General features: G+C 35.2%; 2 protein-coding genes and 1 long non-coding RNA gene across 4 annotated transcripts; 1 reads left to right on the top strand and 2 right to left on the bottom strand.

The window, feature by feature from the left end:
- Positions 1-3663: 3663 nt before the first annotated feature.
- Positions 3664-5303, bottom strand: LOC137714781 (uncharacterized). Its single transcript, XR_011065462.1, has 2 exons — positions 5169-5303; positions 3664-4074 (listed from the first exon to the last, which is right to left on the bottom strand). It is a non-coding gene; the product is annotated as an uncharacterized lncRNA (long non-coding RNA).
- Positions 5304-10330: 5027 nt separating this feature from the next.
- LOC137715202 (kinesin-like protein KIN-14N) lies at positions 10331-15398 on the top strand. Of its 2 annotated transcripts, none has more exons than XM_068454445.1 (16): positions 10331-10897; positions 11056-11200; positions 11278-11387; positions 11471-11590; positions 11698-11880; positions 12159-12332; positions 12456-12530; positions 12648-12794; positions 12865-13003; positions 13093-13202; positions 13710-13871; positions 13990-14204; positions 14461-14542; positions 14665-14769; positions 14852-14956; positions 15052-15398. In XM_068454445.1, exons 1-16 carry the CDS (start codon positions 10706-10708, stop codon positions 15229-15231), a joined length of 2244 nt encoding a protein of 747 aa, XP_068310546.1. In that variant the 5' UTR covers positions 10331-10705; the 3' UTR covers positions 15232-15398. The 2 variants fall into 2 exon arrangements, with proteins under 2 accessions (XP_068310546.1, XP_068310545.1); XM_068454444.1 differs by having other exon boundaries at positions 12159-12368.
- Positions 15399-15524: 126 nt separating this feature from the next.
- LOC137715203 (photosynthetic NDH subunit of lumenal location 3, chloroplastic-like) lies at positions 15525-16494 on the bottom strand. Its single transcript, XM_068454446.1, has 3 exons — positions 16192-16494; positions 15827-16113; positions 15525-15740 (listed from the first exon to the last, which is right to left on the bottom strand). The coding sequence occupies exons 1-3, from the start codon at positions 16466-16468 to the stop codon at positions 15642-15644; spliced, it is 663 nt and encodes a 220-aa protein (XP_068310547.1). The 5' UTR covers positions 16469-16494; the 3' UTR covers positions 15525-15641.
- Positions 16495-18214: the final 1720 nt, after the last annotated feature.

The raw sequence follows: 18214 nt of genomic DNA, 5'->3' as shown, positions 1-18214 counted from the left end.
ATGCTCTCAAGGCGTACAAAAAAACGCATAAAACTCTGATTAGAATGTTCCCCTTTGAGCTCGTCTATGGGAAAACATGTCATCTACCTATGGAGCTAGAGCATAAGGCGTACTGGGCTATCAAACATCTAAATTTTGCCTATGATTTTGTTGGTGGTAAGCGTAAATTGCAACTCAACAAGCTAGATGAAATTCATAATAAGGCATATGAAACTGCGAAGATCTACAACTAGAAAACTAAGGGGTTTCATGACAATCAAATTTAGAAAAGAGTTTCAACTAGGGCAGAAAGTGATGTTATTTAATTCAAGGTTGAAGTTGTTTCTAGGGAAGTTGAAGACTTGCTGGAACAGACAACACTGGGTTACTAAGATTTATCCTCATGGGGTTGTCAACATTATTAATGAGTAAAGTGGTAACAACAAACTAAAGTGTTTATTGAGAGGCGGCCTAATTTTCTAACACTAAGTTTAAAAAAAAAAAAAAAATTCAAAAACTACGTTTCGCTTTTAGTTTTGTTTTCTTTCAATAATACTAGTTTAAAATTTTGTATTTTAAAGTATTTTTTTCGTGTGTACAAATTGTTAGCTGTGAAAATTATTGTAAAATTGTTGTTTGCCTAAGTGTGTTTTTAATTTGAAAAAGCATTTGTTTTGTTGGATAAAATTCTTATCTTATCAAAGTAAATTTTTGCTTGGAGAAACTTATATTATGAAAAACTGAGTTGATAAAAATAGATTATTGATTGAAAAACTTTAGCTTTTGCAAGTTGCAATCAAGACATACAAGGCGGCCCTATTTCATCTAAGACGTGCAAGGCAAATAAAGAAAAAACTGGATCCTGCATCCAGCAGCAGATTCATTCATTGACATCAACCACAGCAGTTCTAAGACGATCATATTACATAAAATTTAAGCAGTTCAAAGCAATCGAATATCACGCAGAAGACAGTCAAAGCAGACAAGCAAATATGGGTTCCTAGTCTTTCATTGAATTGCTAGGTCTCTAAAGTCATTCCTAATCTTGTTTGTCTAGCAGTTAACTCCTATGCATGTTTCTAAGCACAGTCACAGCAAATAGCAGTTATAAAGTGAGTTATCAGAAAGCATACCAGGGCAATTCCGATGAAGCTTATGGATTTGGATATCCAGAAACAACAAATTACAATCAAAGAGAGAAGGGAAGTTAGAAAATAATTGTGAGTGATTAAAACAAAAGGCTCACTTGGCAATTGAATGGTGTCTAGAACTGCAGGGTCCGGAAAGAAATTCATAGTGAGCTTGACCTCATCAGACAAGGCAGTATGCTCTCTCTTCAAATCCTAAAGCATGAGAACAAAACAAAAAACGTTTAGGGAATTTGTCGAAAAATTCAAAACAGAAAGAGTATATAAATGCTTCCAATCACTTTCTGAGCTTTCCTCAAAGCGACATTAACAAAAAACAATGCTAGAACAATGAATTACCTGAATTTTGGTAGCCAAATCAGTGATCTTCTGGAAAAATGGAAGGACCATCTGACATGGAGAACCTTGTTGAGTTGCGTTCCGTTCGATGTGCTAGGCTCACCAATCAAATCAGAATCCGGAGTACATTCCGAAAACAATGATATAATCAGAGCATGACTTCAACGAAACCCCAAAAATTTTCGATTTTCTTACAACTCAACTACTCAATTGAAATTCAAAATGTAACAGTTTAGTTGAAAAGTTTCCTAATTTCTTTTATAAAATTAAAGACTAAAAAACCAAGAATTGCAGAAATTACCCACCTTTGTCGCTCACGTCACTGTCCAACTTTGTTGTAATCGCTCTAGGGTTTTAAGTTTTAACTCCGCACACAAAGAGGGATGAAATCGAATCAGAAAATTCTCCGATTCTACATTTTCTTGTGCCGGAAAACAAAATTAAAACTATAAGAACCTGTAATAATCGAATCCAAACCTCAAATTCAACATTTTCTTGTAATTCAAAAAATTAAAAAGTGGGCAAATTGAATAAATTAAAACAAAAACAAGAACCTGCTTCAGAGGTTGAAGAGGGCTTGGAGTCGTGATTTGGAACGAAGTCTTTGCAGTTTTGGGGGAATATTGCCACCGTTTGACACCGCTCGCTCCACGATTTAACAAAAAATTAAATAAAAAACAAAAAATAATTGAAGAGAGAGAGAGAGAGAGGACGCTCAGGAGTGTACCTTCCATTGAATCGAATCACAGCAAGAATGCGAGTTCTAGAGAGAGAGGGGGGGTTGTGAATTTTAGACGAAGATCGCGGAGAGCTAGAGAGAGAGAGAAAGAGACCGTTTATTTATAGAACCGGAGCGATCTGTGAGGGTAGTGTTCTGATTGGATTCAATTTTGAATTGAGTGAATCTGAGCCGTCGGTTTAAATGGAAGGGAGCTCTTTCTTTCTAACGGCTATATAGATTTTTCTCGGTCGACCACTTCGAAATGGCCCAATAGTCCCCGGTCGGTGGGAAGGCAAAACTACGATTAGTTTCACGTCGTCCGTGTTTAATAGGATGCAACATTCACGTCGGTTTACCAGTAGGACTAATTGCAAAAGGTAATGTTAAGAAGATCAATTTTTAAATTAAAATTTTGACGTGATTATTGATGATTATGTTATTACTTAAGTGTTGATTAATATACTTATTTTCTAATGGTGACACATTATATTATTCGTGAATTTAATCTAAAAAATTGGTTTACGTAGTATTACTCAATTGCATATACACTTTGGAGTGTGGTTCTACTTTCTAATAAGGTGACAAAACTTCTAATTAGAAGGAAAACTCAACGGATCTATAAAAGTGTCCCATAATTATGACTTTAAATAGCAGACTAGGACAAAAAAAAACTTGGTGAATGAAATGTTGAAAACCAAGAAACTTCAGGATAATAATCTAATATTAACCCTTTCTTCCATGTACCAAAAAATGTGAGGTTTTTTCCTTCCTTTTTTTTTTTTTTTTTTTTTTTTTGAGAAAAGATCGATGGATTCATTGCCCACAAAAGAATAATGCTATTCTTACCACAATTTTATACCACATTTATTTTCCAACTTAGGTGGCAGAAAAGTTGGACAAGCCACGTCATTTAATTTCAATTTTCTTATTAATTAAAACACTTAAATAAGGAAAATTGCATACTTCAAGTCTCCCACTAGCGTTAATAACTTAATTGGGTATGAACCTTAATCCGATAAACAAATTTGATTTTGACTCCTAATTCTCATGAAAGCTAATATGCATTATTCAATGAAATAATCAGATGAAATCCTTCTTTTAAACCACAATTTTTTTTTTTTTAAAAGAAGACAAAAAAATCACGAGATGAACAACCATGGTGGACCAATGAAGATTGGAGACAGAAATACTTGAAGCGGAATGAGGACTGGGGCTACGAGGCATGAGTCTGGAAATAGAAATCAATATAAGGTGATTGTGGTACACGAGTGAATTCTATAAAGTTGATCATAATCATGGAAATCAACATAAATTAATAAAAAAATTGGCGTGAAAAAGAAAGGGAAGGGAAGAAGAAGAATTGAAAGGTGAAGGAAGAATGAGACTCTTTGTATACCACAATCATCATTTAATTAACCATCTTTTTATTAGTTATTGATTAATTAAATAGTTTTTTTAACAAAAATTAAATGCTAATTAATTTAAATGATGTAGTTATCTGTATCAGATGTCACCTAAGGTGGTATACAATTGTAGTACAAAACATGGTAAAAATAACATTATTGCCCACAAAATAGAGAGATACAACCAAAAGCAATTACAACAAAGCTTCGCCAAATAACAAGTATGGGATTAGGTCCAGAGGATTTTCATACCAAGTACAATTGATTCCCGAAAGAAGAGCAAAACGCGCTAGGCGATGAGCAATGCCATTAGCTTGACAACGAACATGGATAGAAGAAACTCTAATGACAATAGCTTGATGACGAACATGGATAGAAGAAACTCTAATGACTATGGCAATTAACGCCTTTGAATCTTCGATAATATATGCCCAGCGACTGATAGAAGAGTCGTGAAGCGCAGCAATAATCTGGAGTTTCTAACCTGAAAAAATAGGAACGAGGTATTAGATGATGTTTATCCAAATCAACAAGTTTTTGCTCAATTGAAATGTGCATTCCAACGTGAGTTCTAACATAAAATCATTTACTTGTCGGTAGAGTACGTAAAGATTTTTTAAGCACTTCAAGACTTCCATCTTCAATGTGCGGAACTCTCAACACTCCTTTAGTTGTGAAGTTTTGTCATGCCCCGGACTCGGAGTCGGCGGGAAAATACGACTCTACGCTTGGCATGAGAGTAAAAAAACTATAAAAAAAAAACAAAAAACAAAAAACTAACTTCTCTTATACAAATAGCTTCAAAAGCCTTTACAAAAATAATAAAAACTCTTAAAATCCCTCGTCTAACACAACCTCAGCTCTTCTACCCTATGTTAATCTTGTACCAAGTCTGCAAGGTCTAAAATAGTGTGAGCAAAACCACAGCTTAGTAGGAACATAACTCTTATCAAGGATAATTGTCAAGGCTAAACCAAGGTTCATGCAACATGTAATCAATTTTAACATGTTATCAAACACATATTATATTCCATGAATGCATCCTAACTTCAATTACTTAGCCCGTTAATTTATAATAAAACACGCGAACCTACATGTCTCATACCATGCATTTTACCACTTCAGCGGTGGTTTGAATGCTCTATTATTTAAACTAACCCCCATAACTCAATCATCCCAAATTTCCAATTTTGTTTGTCATCTTGTTCTCTTCTCGGTCGCCAGAGTCTTCAATACTTTGTACCATTCCTATAATTTCACTTCTGCCACCCTTGCTGGTCCCTACGAGACTCGAACTCAACCACACAAAATATAATTCCATTTCCATAACCACTCAAATATTCCAATAAAGTTCATCCACTCCAATATGCAATGACATATGCATATAATCAACATTATCAATATTAGTAATATGAATACCATATTCCAAAATACACAATTATATCAATTGTAGAGATAGATCAAGTATAACACATATTTCACAAAGCTTAAATAAGACAAATACCCCAATAGTGATAAGTTTCCCAAGAAACTCCTACATCAATTCCATAAAGCTAAAACGAAGAACCACGTCATTACCGTAATAGTTAAACTCCACGTACTTGAGCAATTTCCTGATCACTCCTAACACCATGCATTTCTTCCACTCTTTTCTTTCCTAATCTCTCCCTAACATATATATAAACATCAGACCTTAGCTTGTATGCAAACTAGCCCCTTGCACGATATTAAACAGGAGCATTTGCTCCTATTTATAGTACAAGAATAACGGCAAAACAACACATCCTATTGGATGAATTGGTAGTAAGCACACCTGTCATCTCAATGTGGATAAATGTTTGCCTGATATCCACAGCTCATGCTATGACTATGACTCACCTACATATCCCATTTGCATGTAACTTTACTGACACCTCCTAACTTAATCCGCCAGCAAGCTAAGCACATAACTTAGTCATCTCCAAGCAGCACACATAGTGCTAATCTAGACTGTTCCAACCCAAAAGCTTAGAATGCAATAGCTAGTGAGCATAAATCATTGCACGCTACATGCATAACGTCTAACTATAGTCATTCTAATATCTCTAAATAATACATAAAAATATGGGATCTCACAAATCTACTAAATTTAACACATGTTAACATTTTATTACGTAATGTGAGAGCATGTAATTCTTAAGTACAACAAATAGATAACCGTAACTAATAATTTTGTAACATAAAAGTGAAGGCACGTGGTTGTTCACTTGTTCCATCATTATCTGAGAATATACCAAACACTAAAATAATGAAAACCCAAACTTGGCTAACTCCCTATTGGATTGGATTTCCAAATCAAATGGATTTGGACCATAGTTGTGAAGGATAAAATTCGATTATAATTAGACCGGATGAAACATACCTAAATGGAATTCACGTCCTATGGAAGACCTTATCACTACCTAACCAGTTAGTTGCTTAAATTGTCATGCTGATAAATCAAGTGATCAAAATGTGGAAGAAAGAACAAAATTAGGAATACTGGTACTAGCAGCCGTCAAATCTCGCCCACTAAGGTGTGGAGCGCTTCGTTTGATACAAATGTCTGTTCTCATTCCTGTTTGAGATTAGGATGCGTCTTATATCATTTTAAGTTAAGTTAGTTCAAATTTTCATAATAATTTTTAGGGTAAAGTACAAAAAACTACCTCAATTATTGGTGTCATGACACTTTCATACCTCATCTTTTAAAATTGACAATGTCATACCTCATTTTATGAATTTGTGTCAATGTTATACCTTCCGTTAGTCTGCCGTTAATTTGTCAGCTAGATCAATAGTCACAATTATTTTAAACTGATCTAATCTGATTGTCTCTAATGTCATATGTTGACGATCGAACATAAGATTGCGTTGAAGCCTACATTTTTTGTTCAACTAATACCAAGTTGAGAAATAATTAGACTCAATCAACAAGATGTGCATATGTCGCCACTCAAACATTTTGATTAATTCAACATATATAAATAAGCAATCCCGATTTGTTTCATAATGTATGATTTATTATTCAACTTAATCATGCAGGCGAACACTCCAAGTAATCCAAAGATTATGGGACACCGTACAACGCACAAACTTGAAGACCATGATTATTATACAAGTTTTCTGGTCAATCAGTTCATTGGAATATGCAGCCGCCCAAGCATTTAGAAATCTTTATTTATTTTAATGCTTAGGTTATTGGATTAGGGCTCGAGTTGGCATTCAAAAAGGAACAAACACTTGCCAACACTTTAGACAAATATTGGGGATCGAATCTACACACCAGAGTTAGATATATGAAAATAGATACAAAAGTTCATTCATCAATTGTTTTTTTTTTAATTTTTTATTTATTTTAAGATAGCTTTTGTGGGTTAAATTGTTAGTTGTTAAGGGAGAGAGAAATCAATAGGATCAACCCACACCAGGATGTGTCGGCATCATCGCTTCCCTTTATTGCAATAAAGTGTCTTATGCAAACTTCATTCATCAATCAATATATATAAAGGGAAGTGTTATTGGTACTCCAAAAATTTCATTCTACACTCTTCACAAGTGTATTTTTCTTTCTAAATATAAAAAGTTTGGAATGTAAAATGAGAAATTTAAAGTGTCAATAACAATTCTCTATATAAAAGGCTATCTATAGTCTACAACGTTCAAGCATCCTGAAATTGTATAAACTTTAATACACCATTTAATTGATGAACTTTTTATTCAATGGGTTGCAAACGTGGCTTACATGACAATCATATCATTAATTTTATGCAAGATAAAACAATCAATTAGGCCAAACAATCAATTATGCCGAAAGAATAACTTCATACAATTTCAATACCTTATGATGTAATATAAAAAAAAAAATTTTAACTTTGTGTCCCATGTTAAAAACTAAAACAAACTTAAAGGTATGAAACGTAATTAGCATTATATCAAAAAATGAATGAGGAATTATATACCAATATCTTTTTCTTTGTGACAAAAAGAAAAATATTCATAGTTTGACTATACAGACAGCTTAATTAAACCTAACTTAATCTACTTGGATGCGTTTATTTTGGTTTTCCATTACCAACTTAGATATGTCACCATTTTTAATTAATTCTTTACTAGTTGGTTAAGTGCGCGTGATTTACTATTGTCAAAGCAAAATATTCATTTTCTCGTTTCAAGTAACTAAACACATAAAGTATTCGATTTTTTTTTAAGTTTTTATCACCAATGATCCTTGAGATTGACTAAAGTCATCATTTTGGTCCCTCACTTTTATAATCAATCAATGTAGTCCTTGACATTCACCACCGCACATCAATTTGGTCATTTCATTTAGATTCCGTCAATTATTTCTGTTAGTTTGTATGTGGGACCCACAAGTCCAATAAAATGGTGACACGTAGATTACATAAAACAAAATTTTTTATCATAAATAGTCACTGACATTATTCAAACTCCTCATTTTGGTTATTGAGTTTCAAAAATCAATCAAATAGGTCTCTGACTTTCACTACCGCACATCAATTTAGTCATTCCATTAAAATTTCGTCAATATTTTTTGTGTTAATGTGATAATATGGTCCCACATGGATTAACTATAAAAAAAATATTTTTTTTAACATTTAAAACTAAAAGTACTATAAGAAATTAAAAAAAAAAAAACTAAAAGAAAAAAAAAGACATCATCGTCTTCATCTAGGTATGCTTAAAAAGAAAAGAAAGGCACCATGACACCACTAAAGCTCTTGTCCTCTATGAACTCACTCTTTATTCTCTCTAGTTGGTTATAATCCTATCATATTTGAATAATTTGGATTCGATTTTATCGAATTTAGATTGAATTTTATTTTCCAATTGGGATTGGGGGATGCGAGAGAAATGTCAGCGTGGAATACTTGTCAGTTGGTTCACTCTAAAAAAAAAAAGTTTCTTATAGTTAATTCACTTGGCGCCATATGATTGGATTAGTGGGACCACATCAGCACACTAAAAAAAAATATTGACGAAATTTTAATAGAAGAACTCTATTGATGTGCGATAGTGAAAGGTAGGGACCAAATTTATCAATTTTTGAAACTTAGAGACCAGAATGAGGAGTTTGATCAATGTCATGAACCATTTACGATAAAAATCTTTCTTTTGTATAATCTACATGTCACCATTTTATTGGGTTTTTTGGTCCCACATACAAATTAACTGACAAAATAGAAAGGCAAGCTATGAACATCAAAATAGACAGGAAGAACTTAGCGCTTTATTCCATTTGTTAAATAAAGTCACTAATCCATATTAATCAGCATCTTCTCAGCAGGAAAAGTGATCATCATCAATCTTGATAGCGCATATATCACCTTGATTATAATCTCTTTTTCTTTTAATTTACATAAGCACAGCTTACACGTTTGGCATATATCTTGAGAGAGAGGTCTAGTTTACGAGAACAATTTAAATGAAATAAGTTTAATCTCAATAATGTAATGTATTATTAGACTCAAACACTCTAGTAGCGTTAAACCAATGAAACACATAATATTATATTTATTGAACTAAAACGTCACGGTGACGATAATCACACGTAACACATAACATAACATTATTGGATCAAACGTCATAGTAACACAATAAAATGGATGAATGGCTAATGAGGAAGCTTTCCAGAAAAGGATCATATAATTATTATCAGAAAGTGACGTCGTCAAGAATGCAGCCGAGCACCAAGAAACGAAAAGGCAATATTACCAACACAGCTACCAGCTACACCACACCACCATGCATGATGGGAACTTTTCCGGGAAAATTTATAAAAGTAGAAATACTTGACCTCCATTTGACGCAAGGGAAAGAGATGTACAGTTTTTAAATTCTTTAATTTTTATCTGGTTGGAAAGTTGGGGAGCCGGATCTGTCTTTTGGTTGCTTCAGCTCCAGCAAAGGAGATCATCACTAATATATGTACGTATATATACGCACACACAAAGTTTTTAAGGGAAGAGATTTTCGTTTTTTGTTTCTGAAAAAAAAGAAAGAAAGATAAGAATTAGTGTGAGACTCATTCTACATTGAAATTCAATGATTTGAATGGTCTATTTTGTAATTCTCGATTCATAGATCATCTATGTAAAAATTCAATCCAAAATTAATTGCCAATTTAATTGTCATACTGAAATTTCAATATTTCTTACAACGTCAGCACACTAACAAAAAGTTTCATGGAAAATTAATGGAATGATCAAATTGATTGCAAGACCCATTTTGGCATTTTCAGAAATCAAGTTGATGAATTTTCTATGCCAGTGATCATTTTGAGTGGAAGGTCGAATTCAAGAGGCCAACCGAAATAAAAACGTATGAAACTTAAAAATCAAATTAGGAAATAAAGTGAATGAAAACAACCTTGGAGCCTTGTAGGGCACACCGCCTGATCCCAAATTCAAAATCAAGCCTTACCCGGGCAACAGCCAATGAATAAAATAATGAAACAATCACTGAAAAAATAATTTAACTGTTTTTATTTTTTTTTTAAATAAGATTTATTTCTGAGAAACAAATGTATAAAGATTTCAAGTATTTCAGTCTCTGGGTTTCTAGCTTGTAGATCATCCATCTTCCTGCTCGTTGAACCAACGGCTGAGATTTCACTGTTAGCTTTGAATGCAATTCATGGCCCTACACAACAACACTTTCTGAACTCTCTCTCCTCTCTCTCTCTCTCTCTCTCTCTCTCTCTCTCTCTCTCTCTCTCTGCTTATTCAAATAGTTTTCAAGAGACAGATTTAGTAGTCTTCATTTCCCACAAGATTACAATACAACTCCATCCACTAGTATTTCAAGGGTTCATTTGGATTTTTCACATTTGGGTTTTTGAAATCCGTGCTCAATTTGTATACTTGGTGGATTTTCCCTTCTGGATTTCTGGAGAAACATAGCTAGGGCACCAAGTTTCACATTCTCACGAATGGGTTGCTTTTGTTTTCGCCATTCTTTTCTGGGTTGTTCTTGAAAATTGTTTGCTTTTTCTTTTTACAAGTGTTGGGTCGGTGAGATGATGAAGTATTGACGTGGGGTTTTTGACAAGTGTCGAAATTTTCGAGAGGGCAAAAATGGTGGGCACTGCGAAAAATGGGAGGGTCCGGCACGCCTTCTCGGTGGTGAACGGGGGCCAAGAGTTGGGTCCGAGCAGCGCTCCGGCGAGTAATGCCGGTTCGGAGAGCGGTGGTATTGAGTTTACCAGAGAGGATGTTGACGCACTGTTGAATGAGAGACCCAAAAGGAAGGACAGGTTCAGTCTCAAGGTCTGAGCTCTCACTTCTTAATTTAATTTAATTTTTATTATATATATTTTTTTTGTCTTTGAAATTTGAATGTATTGAGTTTTTGAACTTTTATTTGGATTAGTTTACCTGAGATGGGTTTTGGGTATTTTTCAATTTTATGTTGATTGATTTTCTAGGAAAAATGTGAGACTATGAGTGAGTATATTAAAAGGCTGAAACTTTGCATAAAGTGGTTTCAAGAGCTTGAAGAAAGCTACTTAATTGGGCGCGAGAAGTTAGAGAATGATGTGGAAGTTTCAGAGCGGCAACGGGATGAAATGGGTATGAATAACAACTTTTGTGTCTTTGAATTCTCAATGAAGTTGTTTACTAGAGTAATTATACTTGTTTTATTGTAGGGATCTTACTGAAAAACAAGGAAGAAGAACTGAATTCGATTATTGCGGAGCTGAGGAAAAACTATGCTTCTTTACAAGAGAAATTTACGAAAGAAGAGTTGGATAAGATGGTAAGTAGGGTGGGTTTGATATCCAATCTGGCTGAGTTTGGTTAATTTCTGTAGATTATTAAATGTTTGGATATGCCTATCAGGCTGCAATGGAATCTCTCGCGAGGGAAAGAGAGGCTAGACTTGAAATTGAGCGATCACAAAATTCCCTATCGGATGAGCATGGGAGAGTTCAAAGAGAGCTTTCAAGTGCTACGCAGAAGGTAAAGTAGAATATGCATTCCTTTCCTTCTTTTGCTTTTATGTTGACAGTTATGGAATTCCTTACAAATGTTTTAATCTGAATGATATTCTTTTATGAGCTCCGCAGATAACTTCACTGAATGATATGTACAAACGATTGCAAGAATACATTGCAAGCTTGCAACAGTACAATAGTAAACTGCACAACGACCTCTCTACGGTTGAGGAAGACTTTAAGCGCGTAGAGAAGGAAAAAGTTTGTATGGTGGAGAACCTGAGCATGCTAAGGGGTCAACTTTCAGTGTCCAGAGTGAGTTTATTATCTTGAATTGTTTCTCATTGCATAAGGAATTTCTCCTATTATGTATCTATAAATCTGACTTCTGTGTTCTCCTAAGTAGGCATGTATTGAAAATTCTATGTAGGGTGTTGTTATTAGTACGTTTTATGACTCACATTATGATCAAATAATCTTGAAAAAGTTCTTACCGTGTTTTGTAGTCCTGACTTTTGTTTCTTCGGTGCATTTTAGATTTTTGCTTCTGAAAATGAACTGTTTCAAACCTTTATTTGATGGATGACATACAGCAAACTCAAGATGATGCTATAAAGCAAAGGGATGCTTTGGTAAATGAAGTTGCATCCCTTAGGATGGAGTTGCAGCAAGTGAGAGATGATCGGGATCATCATAAACTCCAAGTGCAGACCCTAACAGCTGAATATACAACATACAAAGAATCCACCGAGAAATCTAGTTTTGATGTGGATAACCTCAAATCAAAATATACCAAACTGGAGGTCATTTTATAATTCTTTTCTGGTAGTTCTGTGGGTTTTGTTTCTAATAGCATTTGTTAAGATACTATAGTGGCGGGTATTCTTCAGGTAAGATGTCTGTCTCAGACTGACCAGATAAGGACATTGAAGGACCAACTAATGATTGCAGAGGAGAAAGTACAGGTGATAATATCTGGTTCTTTTGTGACTACTACATTGTTGGTGTTGTTAAATGCAATGTTTAACGTCTTATTCATCATGTTGATTAAACTTTCTAAGTATAGATATGTTTTCTTCTAGATGTCCAACTCAACTACACTGGAAACAAGAACTGAATATGAAGGGCAAAAGAAACTTATAAGTGAGTTACAAACTCGCCTGGCAGATGCAGAATTCAAACTTATTGAAGGAGAAATGCTGCGTAAAAAGTTGCACAACACTATCTTGGTAAAACTTTTGCCTTAGCTTTTTTATCTGCTACTTCTGCTATCAGCTTGTAAATTCTCTCGTTCTATAGGAACTAAAAGGGAACATCCGTGTATTCTGTCGAGTGCGACCTTTGTTGGCGGATGAAGACGTAAGCACTGAAGGGAAGGTTATCTCTTATCCAACATCAATGGATGCTCTTGGACGGGGCATTGATTTAGTGCAACCTGGTATGTTAAGCAATAGTAGATAGCTTTCTCTTGTAGGCTGTCCTATTCTGTGTTTTTCAAACTCACATATTGCCTGTATTTGTCATCAGGGCAAAAACATTCTTTCACATTTGACAGAGTTTTTATGCCTGAAATATCACAAGAAGATGTGTTTGAAGACATTTCACAGCTCGTACAAAGTGCTCTTGATGGTTATAAGGTGATTAAAAGCCTGTTATCTTGTTTAAGTTACTCTTTGCATTTCATCGAAGCAATGCCTTTATCATCTAGTTTTATCAATTTCATTCCAAATTTGTCTTATTAGTTTTGGTAGAAAAGCTTTCGATTTGTAATTTCGTAGCAACATTCAACTTTATATCCATGTTATACTAAATGCTTCATCTAGGATCTTTAATTTTTTTATTTATTTTTTTCATGCAATATGTGAAGATACTTATAGATGCATGGTGTATATTTGTTAGAATGTTATCACGTTTTTGTTTCCTTTTTAACAAATTGATAACCTGAAAGTTGTATGGGCAGTGGAACATATGGTGCATAAGCACACACATGTTATGTGCTTGATTGTCTTTAGGAGTGTGTATTGTATTTGGTTAGGAATTTGGTAACATGCATATTCTTTTGCATTCACTTTATTGGTTTTATATATCCGTTCAGCGATTGAATTGTACACTCTTAGCCTAATGATGGTGGCTTCTTGTTTCAGGTTTGCATTTTTGCCTATGGTCAGACAGGATCAGGGAAAACCTATACCATGATGGGTAAACCAGGAGATCGAGACCAAAAAGGGTTGGTTCCTCGTTCATTAGAACAAATTTTTAAAACCATACAGTCTCTTCAACCACAAGGTTGGAAATATGAAATGCAGGTGGGGGAAATCTCTCTCTCTGACTCACACTCACACAAACAGTTATTTTGCTGTTAATGCATTAATGAATATATTCATTTCATATGTAATTTTCATTTTTGTTTGACAATATATGTAGGTGTCGATGTTGGAAATATACAATGAAACTATTCGTGATCTGTTAGCACCCAATCGATCATCTTCAGATATGTTGCGAGAAAATGGTATTGGTGGAAAGCAATATACAATCAAACACGATGCAAATGGGAACACTCATGTCTCTGATCTTACCATTGTGGATGTGTGCACTGCTAAAGAGGTCTCATATCTCTTAGAACGGGCTGAGCATAGCAGGTTTCTAAATCTAACTATGTGCCTTTTTTTAGTTTTGTTTTGTTGGAGAAATTTAGTTGTCTATAAGACTACAACATATAACTAGTCTTCCAATGCATATTTCTAAATCCTTCTTAACTTTCCCCAGCAGTACCAATGCTTGACAGTGGGGATCTAACTCTAACTCAATGAAAATTGGATTTGCTGATTTTGTTTAAAGGATGAAAATTGCTATTGAAAGAAGGCGCCTACTTATGTTCCACTTGGTTCCTTTCAGGTCTGTAGGCAAAACTCAAATGAACGAGCAATCTTCAAGAAGCCATTTTGTTTTCACACTACGGATATCTGGTGTTAATGAGGTAAGCAACATCCATTTTCTCTGCAGATACTCTTCTGTATGCAAAAATTAGTTTTTTGGCCTTATCTTTTTTCATATTTTCATTACTGTGCTTACTTTTCTTAACTTATCATCTCATCTTAGAGCACTGAACAACAAGTTCAAGGTGTTCTGAATCTTATTGATCTTGCTGGGAGTGAACGACTTTCCAAGAGTGGGTCAACGGGGGACCGACTGAAAGAAACTCAGGTATTTTATGTTAACCTTCTTAGTCTATTTGTTTATATGTTTCTTATTTTTCCTTGTAGTAATCGTTTTCTCCTGAAATCAGGCCATCAACAAAAGTCTGTCATCTTTAAGCGACGTGATATTTGCCTTGGCAAAGAAGGAGGACCACGTACCATTTAGGAACTCAAAGCTTACATATCTTCTTCAGGTTGTTTACTTGTTTAAGTGATATGCGAAAACGATTTTAAGTTTATTTTTAAAACATCCTATCATATTCTAAATTCTTAATGAAATTTTGACCAGCCATGTCTAGGAGGAGACTCAAAGACATTGATGTTCGTAAACATTTCTCCCGAGCCCTCCTCAGCAGGTGAATCACTGTGTTCCCTTCGTTTTGCCTCAAGGGTAAACGCTTGCGATATTGGGGTTCCACGGCGTCAGACCAGCATGCGGCCTCCAGAGTCACGTATGAGCTATGGTTGATCTTCGATCCAAGACTTCTTTTTTGATTTAAAAGTAACCACTGGTTTGTATTATGTACCAGTAGTACCGTGAAGCGAAATTCAAGAGTTGTTCTAACGTAGGCTTGTCTGTATAGTGAAGAAATAGGATATGCGTCAGTAAATTCGGAGAACTCTCTACTCTAACTAGTGATTTGATTGAGCTTCATTACTCGATAATCTTTTTCCTCTCGAGTCTTCTGTAGTAATGCTTGATTGCTTGTTGAACGTCGATGAAGTAAAACTGACTAGAAGCGAAAAATAGTCCGCCCTCAGTCATAATCTCACAAAATCATAACTCATTCGTCGTGTACAAGTTATATGCTTGAAGGAGACTTACACATCGGTAGAAAAGACTAATTTTTCTCTATCAGATGAACAGGTTTTAAGAATTCACGCCATTCGATCCATGACCTCTTGGAGAACAACTGTTGTGTCTTTATAGTATGTTTCTGTCCGAGGGAGGTCACGTTGCTTCACGGCGCCATCAAGCTGTTGACAAATTGGAAGACACAAGTTAAAACTTTTTCAAGCAGCTGCATAGGATCTAAGAAGTTATGTGTTTGTTTTATCGTTACCTTTTCGACGGTGTCAAACAATCTGTTAGCAAGATCTGTGAGGGGTTGTTTCTCATCGACTGGTGCTGCAGAGATAACTTGGTCGAAATCAAAGTACATGAATGTGGATTTCAGCCGCAGATACCTTCGGACATAGTTTAGTGTATCTTTCGCAATCAAATCCGCCATTGCCAGGAGATCAAATGCATATTTCTTAAGCCTGAACTTCCTCCCTTTGGTTCCAATATTTGCCATGTAGAGTCCCCTCTTCAGAAAAGATCGCGTTCCCGTTTTCTCATTTGCAATTTCTGCATCAAAACACATGGTTGGAGTGAGTGACAATGTAGCAAATGCTGTACCACTAAACTTCTCAGTACAAAATTTACTGTTTTGAGCAGAAGGCACGGGCAGAGGGCCGTCCAGCCAGAACCCGTTGCCCTCAGCAAGAGAGACACCATTGCAGAAGTTGCCAACAAGTGCAACAGAGGCCAGGCCTAATGCAATTCTTCTTGTAGTTTGTAGTGGCTGTTCCTGAAAATCATCGCTTTTCTTGCACGTAAAGCAAATAATGCTCGCTTTCTTTCGGGTTGTTTGTACGCTCGGAAACCTTGGAAGGACCGGCAGTGTTTCGGAGACTCCATTTAAGTTTGCCAAGCGAGCCATTGCAGAAGAATTGGCTGAGAAAATGGCAGTCTTGAACGAACAGAGATAGTGGACTGGAAAGAATTTGAGCTATATCCTTTTCAAAATTGCAGGTTTACTACTGACCACCAAAAGGATATCCTCACATGGGATAATTTGGTCATTGTAACAAGGCCCGGTGATATATGCATAAGCCCATATGGGCCCAGGTCAGAAGATTTTACAAACAAATTATTGGCCTGTGTTTGGGACGTTTACCGTCAGGAAAACCATTAACCATTGGTTTCTTTTTCACCCTCTGTTTTTCTTCTTTATAACCTTGAATATCGAACCGTTGATTTTTCTGCATCCATTAAAAGATCATGCTTAAAAAAAAAAAATCTGAAAAACGAGATCCGGTGAAAAGAATAGAACGTAAACAACAATCGATAATTAAATATAAATAGAGTGTTTATGGATTATGGTAAAGAATTTCAGAGTTGACCTCTTTACAATAGTTATAAATCTTGTCGTTACGAGTAATTGTATATTTTTTTGTACATTTTCTGATTTTCCACATTTTTTATGTTAATTATTATGAATTTTTATTAATTTTGCACTCAAATGATAAACACTATTCATGATATAAGCGCAGAGAATACAATAATGAGCATTTTGTATATTTTTTTCACACATTTACATTAATTATTATGAATTTTTGTTTATTTCGAACTTCTCCTAAAAGCCCTGTTCACGAGGGTGTGAACACGAAAGATTCCTTGAAACAAGAAACCAGAATAACGTGTACAAAATAATATTTTTGTGTTTATGATTTTCGGGTTACGATCTCTCTCAAATTTGGTCCTCTGATTCTATCTCCGTAAGATGTAGATTTGTTGATCCAAGGGCCGTCGAGGCTTGATCTTGGATGAACAGTTGTAAGTTTCTTCAAGGGCCGTTGGGGCTTGATCTTGAAGGTTGAGGGAAGTTTCTCCAAGGGGGCTTTTGGGCTTGATCTTGAATAATGGTTGTGTGGACTTCTTCAAGGGCCGTCGGGGCTTGATCTTGAATAATGGTTGTGTGGATTTCTTCAAGGGCTTTTGGGCTTAATCTTGAAGGTTGATGGATGAGCGGATCTTCAAGGGCTTAATCTTGAAGAACGATTGGATGTGTGGTTTTGTTGAGATTGTTGATCCAAAGGGCCGTTGGGGCTTGAGCTTAGGATGAACGGATGAACACTTTCTTCAAGGGCCGTCGGGGCTTGATCTTGAAAGAGGATTTAACGAAGAACGAAGAGAGCTTTCTTGATCCTTCGGGATTTGCTTGAAAGCTTTAGAGTTTCAAAGCTTCAAGGATTTGGGGAGTTCTCTTCCAATTTGGGAGTAGAGAAATGTATTTGTGAATTGGTTGATGCTTGATACCTTGATGGAGAAGTCTATTTATAGGCTTTGAGAATGAATCACCACCACAAAATATTTTTTTCCTTTCCAAGCACCATTGCCTAATTTTCCCACTTAATGCAATATTGAAATTGAAGTGGTGTAACTTATGGCCTAATTTCCCACTTAATACCATTTTAAACTTGAAGTGGTCTAATCTTATGGCCTAATTTCCCACTTAATGCAATATTGAAATTGAAGTGGTGTAACTTATGGCCTAATTTCTCACTTAATACCATTTTAAACTTGAAGTGGTTTAACTTATGGCCTAATTTCCCACTTAACACCATTTTAAACTTGAAATGTGTATGCTTTGTCATTGCCCAAATGAGAAAAACTTTCTTTGATC

The sequence above is a fragment of the Pyrus communis genome, chromosome 14 (genome assembly GCF_963583255.1).
Source record: "Pyrus communis chromosome 14, drPyrComm1.1, whole genome shotgun sequence".
Taxonomy (NCBI): domain Eukaryota; kingdom Viridiplantae; phylum Streptophyta; class Magnoliopsida; order Rosales; family Rosaceae; genus Pyrus; species Pyrus communis.
The sequence above is the reverse complement of the archived record's forward strand: the minus strand, read 5'-3'. Positions and strand labels throughout refer to the sequence as shown.

What these genes read in the sequence shown, in the direction of transcription:
- LOC137715202 (XM_068454444.1), top strand. Translation starts at nt 10,706, where the DNA reads ATGGTGGGCACTGCGAAAAATGGGAGGGTCCGGCACGCCTTCTCGGTG. An exon ending in CATTGATTTAGTGCAACCTG is followed by an intron (nt 13,004 to 13,092) that starts GTATGTTAAGCA and finishes ATTTGTCATCAG; the next exon opens with GGCAAAAACATTCTTTCACA. An exon ending in GTTGGAAATATGAAATGCAG is followed by an intron (nt 13,872 to 13,989) that starts GTGGGGGAAATC and finishes CAATATATGTAG; the next exon opens with GTGTCGATGTTGGAAATATA.
- LOC137715203 (XM_068454446.1), bottom strand. Translation starts at nt 16,468, where the DNA reads ATGGCTCGCTTGGCAAACTTAAATGGAGTCTCCGAAACACTGCCGGTC. An exon ending in CGTGCCTTCTGCTCAAAACA is followed by an intron (nt 16,114 to 16,191) that starts GTAAATTTTGTA and finishes GTTTTGATGCAG; the next exon opens with AAATTGCAAATGAGAAAACG. An exon ending in TGTTTGACACCGTCGAAAAG is followed by an intron (nt 15,741 to 15,826) that starts GTAACGATAAAA and finishes ATTTGTCAACAG; the next exon opens with CTTGATGGCGCCGTGAAGCA.